Source organism: Diadema setosum, chromosome 13 (genome assembly GCF_964275005.1).
Source record: "Diadema setosum chromosome 13, eeDiaSeto1, whole genome shotgun sequence".
In the NCBI taxonomy this organism is placed as follows: domain Eukaryota; kingdom Metazoa; phylum Echinodermata; class Echinoidea; order Diadematoida; family Diadematidae; genus Diadema; species Diadema setosum.
Genome location: NC_092697.1, coordinates 8170773 through 8180376, shown reverse-complemented (window position 1 = coordinate 8180376; position 9604 = coordinate 8170773). Strand labels below are relative to the sequence as shown.

The 9604-nt window shown below is 38.3% G+C and overlaps 1 protein-coding gene across 1 annotated transcript; it reads left to right on the top strand.

Annotated features, from left to right (window-relative positions):
- LOC140236800 (protein FAM32A-like) lies at positions 1-7824 on the top strand. Its single transcript, XM_072316735.1, has 4 exons — positions 1-146; positions 2528-2675; positions 4489-4542; positions 5965-7824. Exons 1-4 carry the CDS (start codon positions 79-81, stop codon positions 6031-6033), a joined length of 339 nt encoding a protein of 112 aa, XP_072172836.1. The 5' UTR covers positions 1-78; the 3' UTR covers positions 6034-7824.
- Positions 7825-9604: the final 1780 nt, after the last annotated feature.

Below are 9604 nucleotides of genomic sequence, written 5' to 3'. Positions count from 1 at the left end.
GATCGTCCACAGCCACGGGTGTGAAGTTGGTGAAAGAAATCGACTACGGCAGACAAAAAAACCCAACTCGAATCCGCGATGTCGGCGTATAAATCTGCTGGTGGGGCATTAAAGCTGAAAGGAGTAGGGGATTTAGGATCCAAAAAGTAAGTTGTACTTTGATTTTTTGTGGTGATCACTGACACTGAGCCGAGTGTTCGATTTTCCCATTTCATGTCAGTCCCACCTATTGGGAAAAACGCTGTTGAAAATGCAAATAGAAAGTGTGACAGCTAACAATACACCACTCGTCAACCAATTCCGGGTGCCATCTGACTAGTAGATCCACCCACACTATTATTTCCCAAGTCATCAGATTAAACGATTGCTTCATTGATGATCCGATCCCGTACATAGTTAGTAAAGTTATCGTATGGCCTGGGTGTCTGAAGATCAGTTCGGGAAACCCACTCACAAGGGGGGCCCCTCCTTATAAGTAACCCGTCCCCCTTATAAGTAACCCCCGGGGCACCCCTTATAAGGAGTCTCCACGCTTTTTTGCAATGCAACGCGAAAATGAAAGGACTGCGGCAATTCGCTTGATTATGTCCATAAAGCTTCACAAGTTTCCTAGTTACGAAATTTGAGCAAAATCGGTTTGAGGCATCATATCTAAAATCATGGATTTAAATGCGATGACCGATGTCAAACGACCCATGGGAATGCTGAAATGCGAGCGATTACTGGCGTGAGTGTCGCCAGGCGCGGCGGCGCGGCAATGCTTGAGTGCAGACGTGGCGACTGAGTACGGAGGTCAGTCGCCATGTCTGCACTCAAACATTGCCGCGCCGCCGCGCCTGGCGACACTCACGCCAGTAATCGCTCGCATTTCAGCATTCCCATGGGTCATTTGACATTGCATTTAAATCCATGATTTTAGATATGATGCCTCAAACCGATTTTGCTCAAATTTCGTGAGTAACTAGGAAACTTGTGAAGCTTTATGGACATAATCAAGCGAATTGCCGCAGTCCTTTCATTTTCGCGTTGCATTGCAAAAAAGCGTAGAGACTCCTTATAAGGGGTGCCCCGGGGGTTACTTATAAGGGGGACGGGGTTACTTATAAGGGGGACGGGTTACTTATAAGGAGGGGCCCCCCTTGTGAGTGGGTTTCCCGAACTGAGATGATAATTTTGCTCCCTGAATTTTACACCATTAATCATACATAAATTTAATGAGAATTATGTTATAACCACATTTGTTATAATGGGAATGTAAATTACATTGTATAGGGCCTATATGAATGACTACAAAATTAATCAGAGGATCTATTGGCTGTAAACAACCTGAAAATGCTTCCTTCCAAAGAACTAACAAGTCTATAGCAAAGGTTTTAATGTAGAGTGCATGTCAACATTAATTTAGGGCTGCACATGCGCGCAATACCAGTGGCAGTGCCATGTCTAGGCCCTACAGTAACTTATTTTTTTTCTGCCTAGTCGTCCACCAACAGCTGTATGTCGGATCAGTAGAATAAGTAAATTTACCCAGTTATTCTATTTTTTACTGGTCCATTCCAGAAAAAGTTACTAGTCCAACAAGGGTTTTTAACTGGTCCTGGACCATCGGACCAATGCCAGTGTGCAGCATGCATTGATTAATGTATAATAATTTTATAACATATCCAAGATCTACACCTATAGGCTAAGTAATACTATGGTAGAGTCTATACGACTGTACATACTGGCACTAGTTACAGACCTGCAGAATGATGCAATTAATTGTATAGTTGTACAGCAGTCTGGTAAAAACCCATCTTAGTTCACGCAAGATTGCCATACCATTGCTTGCAAGAAGTTAGACTGGTATTACATAATAGAGCATAACAGAATAGCTGTCTGTGATTTCAAGCATTTTTCAAGATGAAATTAATCCCTATCACTTGCCCTGCATAATAGAAGAATTTTAATTGTTTTACAAGCTTAGTTTAATTACAGTAGTTGTATGGTAGTGGACATCATCTTATGCTATGGCCAGTTCTTGCTTTGTTTGAAGTGATTGTCTAGCTTTGATTTTGGCATGATTGAAATGTGCATTAATCTTCATTTAATATTTTCATTTTATATTTACCTTTATCTTGCCTAGTCACTAGTATAACTTTAGGGACCACAGAACCAAAATAGTAAGTCACAGTAATATAGCTGAGAAAACATCACTGTTCTTACTGAATGTTGTGGCATATTGTTATTGACTTGACATGACATGTTCAGCCTCTTTCAGGGGAATGGCCAAGTCTCTTTCAATTTTGCCTCTCAAGCTGGCTGGAGGAAGTCCTGGTGTTTGTTTCGTTATGTTTTGTTTGTTTGTTTGTTTGAGAAAGTCATTCTTGAAGGCCTGGAATGGGATCCTATGTGAGGGCAAAGTGAGGACAAACTAAAAAAAAAAAAAAAAAAAAAAGAGAGAAAAAAAAAGGATGATGAGGTCATATATTCATTTGCTCATTATGTTGTATTTCTGCTATCATTGCTGCCTTTTGAACTCATCTAGGAAGAAGAAGAAGAACAAGGAAGCCAAGAAGATCTTGGAGCAGATTTCATCCATCAGAGACGATGAATCGCGGGATGAAAGCACCAAGAGGAAGAGGGACCAGCGGACCCCAGCTCAGAAGGCCTTTGACAAGATCCAGGAGCAAAGGGTAAAACCAACAGTTGCAAAAGCTGTCTTTTGATGTTGCAATCAAGGAGGTATCGCACTCCTCCATCGTGCAGTCATTCAGATTTAGATGTATCATTAGATGATATCCTTCCAGGAATATACAGTAAACCTCGGATAAGTCGACGTCGAGTGAGTCGAAAATCACTTAACTCGAAGTAAAATAAAAAGTCCCGATTTTTCCCTATGTATTTTCTCTAAGAAATATTTGGATAAGCCGAAGTACGAGAGTCGAATTTCGGCTGTGTCGAAATAAAACATTCAGTCCCTTTTTTACAAAATACACGTAGTTTACATCACTTGAGCCGAAGAAGATTTGTCTGGCATTCTCATTACATTTAGAGGAGAACAAAAAAAATCGGCATGTCGCAGAACCCCGTCCCTGGCCTGCTGCAGGTAAGCATGCACACTCACCGTATATACCGGTCTGCACGCATGTCGAATACATACACATGTATACATGTATACACACAGCACAGCGATCCATATACACTGTACTTTATCCATACACACAGCACATCCATACTTTATCCATATCAAGCCAGAACTCCTTGGTCAACCAATCGCTGCTTTAATACTTTAGTGACAGGCCAAGTGGGCGGAGCTTGTTTGTGCGTGCCCGGCTGGCTGTATAGTTTTGTTCAATGGAGGTGGGATGGGCCTGGGAGAGTGTTTGTCTCAGGGTAGGTTGACAGAGATGGCTATACAGCCGTACCTATGTTGCACCATAGACATAGCACATGCACATTGCCACATTAGCGTAGACATTCTCAGAACTACGTTTAACTACTAGTATTGATACAAATTCCATGTTCAATTTAGAACAAAATAAGAACATTATCTTCAAGAACAGACAAATTTGAATGCAAACGCACACACGCACGCACACACACACACACACACATGCATGCAAATGTACTATAACACATGTACATAACTGTGAGTCGAAAAAAAATCGACTCTCGCGAGAGTCGAATTTCACTTAAGTCGACGCATTTTTGTCAGTCCCGAGAGCTTCGACTCATGCGAGGTTTACTGTATATATCAAACAAATATTTACTACTTTGGAGGGCAAGGTCAAAACTATTTTCCAAGGGGTGATTTCTCAACAGTGTTATGCCCTCAGACAGAGTTGAGAGGCATAGCACTGCTCATTGTTGAGAAATCAGTGAGGACAATTACAGTGGTTTTGAATTTTGACCTGAAAAGAAGAAGTCAATATTTGTCTTATGTACTTGCATCCCATTAAATTGTGAGATTGAAATGGAAGTTGTCATGCTACTGATTAGAGAAGTTATGTAAAGTGTAATAATAACAATAATAATGATGATAATAATAATAATAATAATAATAATAATAATAATAATAATAATAATAATAATAATAATAATAATAATAATAATAATAATAAAAATAACAATAATGATAGAATAATAATAATAATAGTAATAATGAAATAGAATGATAATAATAATAATAATGATTAAGTATAGAAAGTATAATTTCACAGTGAGCAAATATAAATATGAGTGCAAGATATACTTATGGGCATCATAGAAACTGTTAGCTGACATATAGTGGATTTGATGTGTGTCATATCTTCCTTACAATGTAGGTACATGTACTTGAAACAGCTCAATACTGACCCATAGTCCCAAACTTACCCTTGCAAGTGGAATAGACTGCTCTTTTATTTTTTCCAGTCAAATAGTATCTTCCATCTAGACACACAGTGTATGCCGCCATGTATTGTAAATGATACTTTTGTTTTCTATATCTTGTTTTTCACTCTGCAGCAAGTTGAGAGGGTTCTTGATAAGGCCTCCAAGAAGCATAAGGAAAGAGTCAACGTAAGTGTTAGCCTCTCAAAAAGTTGTATTGGTGGAAATAATTATGATGATTATTGGTGCCTTGGAGAGCTCTCCCAAAGCAAACCATACCACATGCTGTTTTTGTCGACCCATCAATTTGATAGGATGTAAACAGTAAATTATTGCTATGTCGATTTGCCCAAAAGGGCAAAATTGATTCCAGTCTGTACGAGGTGACATGCTACAGTGGCAGTCAATTCGTTTGAAAAAAGTAACACAATAGTTAAGCATGCAGTCCAGTGCGTTGAGTCAGTGAACATTAGTAATATGTACAGATAGCAAATAGGCATTGTCAATCACGTGGCCAGGAGACCTCTTGACCTCTCACAAGAGGAACATGCACTCAAAAGACACGGTCAGACTGGCAAAAGATTGAGAAGTTGAACATGGCGAAGTCTTCGAGATCTTCTGTCGTGCAGTCACACTTGACAGCCAAACTTGGATCAAGAAGTTTGGGTCAATGGTACACGTGTGCAAAAAAGAGGAAATAGCATGCCATCCAGTGGGTACTGATTGTGATGTAACAATGCACATCTGTACATGACAATGGCCGTGCTCTTCAGAGACGCTGCCTGGAAATAGATTGAGAAGTTTGGCGGGGATGAGGGAAATATCCCTTAGTTGGAGTGGGAAGTTTTGCGAGAAGTTTCACGAGAAGTTTGCGGTCACACTGGCAAAACTTTGAGATCTTATAGATCATGAACGCAATCTTCTCGATCTTTTGCCAGTCTGACTGCACCTAAAGATTTTGTTCACAATAAATGAAAGTTATGTTCCAGCTTATCTGTGGCAGAGATAGTCTGTGCCTTCAATAATAACAACAACAACAAAACTTCTTATGGTCATGTTTTGAACAATGCATTTCTGACACACTATGCGCAAAACATTTTCTGTAGATATGTGGCAAAACAAATATAAAAAAAACCCCAGAGAGTTCCAGGTTCCTTGGAGGAATACTAACTGACATTAAAATGTTTGACTTTTCACACAAATTTGGCCATGTAGTTCTGACGTAACCAGTAGTTGTCTTCAGTGTCACTCATGCTTTCGGTGTTTCAGTATCTCATTTCTTTCATGGTTGTAAGAATTTTTCTCCAAGCACAGAAATGTTGGCAGAATGACAGTATAGAACTTGTATAAAATATTGGTGCATAAATAAAAAAATAAATGCATAAAATTTCAGGATCAAGATGCTTATTTGATGACATGTGATGGATAGGAATGACAAAGGCAGTTACACAGACAGAAGTGTCCTCACAAAGCAGTTGTTTTTACTTCAATATAATGATTATGTTTAACCTGTGGTTCATTTTGTGCACAGGAACATGGCTGTAACAGGAATTGACCCAAGTAATCGTGCTGTATGTGCCTAAAATTATTTCCTTTTGTTTCACACTGTAGGAATTCAACGCCAAACTGGACACCCTTACAGAACATTTTGACATTCCAAAGGTCAGCTGGACAAAATAAAGACACCTGTGCATTTCTTCAGCTTGTCACATGGGAGTTTGGAGACTTTTTAAAGACAATTCTGAAGAAATTCCAAAAAACTGAAGAAGACCTGGAAAACACAGAGAGCAGCATATTTTCATAGAGGTCGCCTTTGTGATAGCCAGCAGAGAACACACTGCAAGTAACTACTCCTGACTCTGCTGACGAGGCTCCTTCGTCTTTTGATAGGAAAGATCATCAGTTTAGAGCCACCACACTACCCATATAGGGATTCCCGTCTCAAACCTGGCCACCAGTGGATGTGTGATGTGCCCTTCAGAAAAGGTTACCGAAAACAAAAAAGAGAAAAATCACCAAACATTTGCCACATGTGCAGGGTGATTACAACTAAAATCTTTGTAAGTTGTCAAAGGAAAATGTAGACTGGGGCTTTACATTATCTAAGAAACTGGACTTTGACACTTTGTCATCCATCTAAAACTGAGACTGGTGAAATGTTATGTATATGTCAACAATCTGATCGTGGTTTGCAAGGTTTAGATTTAAGACTGTTCTTGTTTTTGGAAAGATTGGTTGTTGTTGTTTTGTTTTTGTTTTTTTCAAAAAAGGCAGACACACATTTGAAACCATCAAGTACATGTTTGTGTTGTAAGAATCATGGAAGAGATAACCAAGAAGATTGTAATACAAGAAGTGCATGAAAGCATTTTAGTTTGCAAATAGATTCTTGAAATGGTTACGTGATTTGACTGTGATGTATTTATTTATAAAAGGCATATTGTTATGTACATTTTTCTCGTAGTGTTTGTCATAAATGTTTCTTCAGGGAATTCATTGTTGGTGACTATGGCTTGTTAATTTTTTGTTCAAGCACAGTTTAAGTTACAAACCAATAAACATTTGTAGTAGCTCATTCCTCACTGAATGTTGTAAATGTAAGAAACTCGGTCTGAGAAGTTACTGTAGCCCAGTTTACAGAATTGTAACATTTATGGATGAGTGATTACTTGTGGGCATACATCAGAACTGCAGAGACTTCATAAATATGGTAACTGTAATGTTCATTGTATTGTTTGAAGGTAATGTAGTTTACAGCAATGTAATTTACATTGCTTAGAGGTTAGTTCGCTTTATTTCAAAGGTAGTATGTGAAGAACAAAGTCTGTGGGCATATTTATTTTTCCTTTTTTTAAGATGGGACAAGGGACTAAGAAAAAAGATCTTGGTCATTATCATCTTATCACAAGCTAAAATCCTGCAACCAGTCTTACAAAAAATTGTAGCACAGGGATTCCCCTTAAAAAGAAAAACCTGACAGAATACTTCTTATCATCCAGGCAAATCACCAAATTCACAACAGAAAATGGATGTCTGGAAAGACTTGGGCTTGTTTGTTTGTTTGTTTGTTTGCTTTTTCTGCTTTTGCCAATTTTTTGCACTCTTCATTTGCCTTCGATTTTCCTGGATAAAAGTACATGTACGCCCTATGTCTATTGATACATATCCAAATATCTCACAAATATATTTGTGTATTTTTTTTTCCTCCAGCCTCCAGCTCCAGAGGGTGGAAACCATGAATAATTCCACAAATGTTCCATGTTTATGGTACATGTATTAGAGGTAATTTAGTGCATTGTCTGTCTTTGTGCTTAAACTGTGACAATGTACCATGTTACTTATGTAAACATGTATCAAGGTTGTAATGCATATACATTAAAATGTTTTATAAAGAAAATATATGTCAACTTACTGTTGGATGAAGTTGAAATAAATTGTAAATACATGTGTACAATCCTGTGTGCAATCAAGGTCAAATTTGTTGCAAACCTCTGAGAGCAAGTTTGTGCTGAGATAAACTTGTATGTACATACATGTACGTAATGTGTATTTGTGTGCTGACATACGTGTAGGCTAACATACATCCATGGAGATTATAGGCTGTACTGTAGTGCAAGTCCACAGCTTGGCTGTACAGTAATAAAAACACTGTAGATCAAAATCAAACAAAAAGAATAAAAGTGGTATCATGGAAGATTTTTTTTTTTTTTATGTTTTACATGCTTTCCTGAAACAGTGACATCAGCATAAACTATATACAGCTGTACCGATACAAATTCATCAGTTTATATCATTTCCTTCAGTTAGTCAAGAGTCAGTTTAAACATACACCTATACACAAAGCTGCATTACGCACCTGCATAAAATTTCCTCTTTTCTTCATTTGAAATGAGATAGAAATATGTTATCTCTTGTTCACAACAGTCCCCTAGGGGGCCCTGGGAGACTAAATTGGGGCCCAACGTCCACTTCCTTTTTAAGTTTCTTGAATGGACTGGGATGTTTTCACCAAACTTGACAGGTAGCATCCCAAGGGTGATGGGATCCTAATCATTCGTTCAAATATACACCATGCCTCCTTCAGGGATCCAAAAGCCCCTGACGTATGAATCTTTAGAAATCTTCTTAGGAGATTTTTTGTTGGAGCACAATACGTTGTATTCATATTTTCATCTTATTATTAAAATGCATGGTCATAGTTTCACCAAATTTGGCAGTTATAAAGGGTCCCAGAGCCCCCAAATTACACATTCTTTAAAAAAAAAATCTTAAATGAAACCACAAAAACATAGTAAATACAATGCACAGAACATTGATAAGTGTACTTTTGAGAATTTGTTTATGGTAGATTCAAGGGTGGCCTCATTGTGCAGGGACCAAATTTGGAGCCACTTCTATATACTTCTTACTGAAAATGCAGAGTCAAATTGTCAAAACTTGGCAGGTATAATTGCCAATGTGATAGAACACAGCTGTATGCATATGAACACCATGCCCTCATGGAGGTCCTCAATGCTCCCCGAGTTTAATTGCCATGTTCTTCTTGGGTAACAGTGTGCATGAATATGTGGACAATCATGTGAGCATGAGACCCCCAGGTCTCCTTTTGAAATGGATTACTGGATGCTATCAAAGATCTTTGATGCTATATTCTCTCTCTGCTCTGCCATGGACATCACTGCTACAGTACTGCTAGTTGGTGATCACTGATGCAGTAAGCTTCCTTCAGCTCCCTCTCGTCGCACAAGTGCAGTAATGCTCTTTCGCCAGTTATCTCGGCTGTTGTGGACAGGAAAGTGAGCCATTGTCAGCCGGGTGACCTTTAACTGTCAGGACTAGATGTTCCATTTGCCTTTTATTTGACTGAAATCAAGATTTTTGTGATATTTTTGTGCACCAGTGAGAGAGTAGTGGGGTTATAACACAAGCTGTCACTTGAGATAAATATTACATGCGGATAAAACTAATCTCTTTCATGGATTTAAAAACAACAACAACAACAACAAAAAAAAAATCTATTGGTACACCTTGTATTTCCGAACTTTCAAAATTCTGTTTTATTTTCATAAAATGTCTATCATTCTGTCATCTGATTTTACTCTGTACGTGTATTTAAAGGTAGGGAATCCCATTTGCATGCCTTAAATGAAGAGTTGTATAAACACAGTGGTATGTTGAAGAAAGCATCATTTTAGAAACTCCCATAAAGTATTGAAAGTGGAAGGTAACATTTAGTACATTTTTATTGACC

Excerpts from the sequence above, each read along its gene's own strand:
- LOC140236800 (XM_072316735.1), top strand. The coding sequence starts at position 79 with ATGTCGGCGTATAAATCTGCTGGTGGGGCATTAAAGCTGAAAGGAGTA. Across the intron at positions 2,676-4,488 it reads ACAAGATCCAGGAGCAAAGG|CAAGTTGAGAGGGTTCTTGA; the intron begins GTAAAACCAACA and ends TTCACTCTGCAG. Across the intron at positions 4,543-5,964 it reads AGCATAAGGAAAGAGTCAAC|GAATTCAACGCCAAACTGGA; the intron begins GTAAGTGTTAGC and ends TTCACACTGTAG.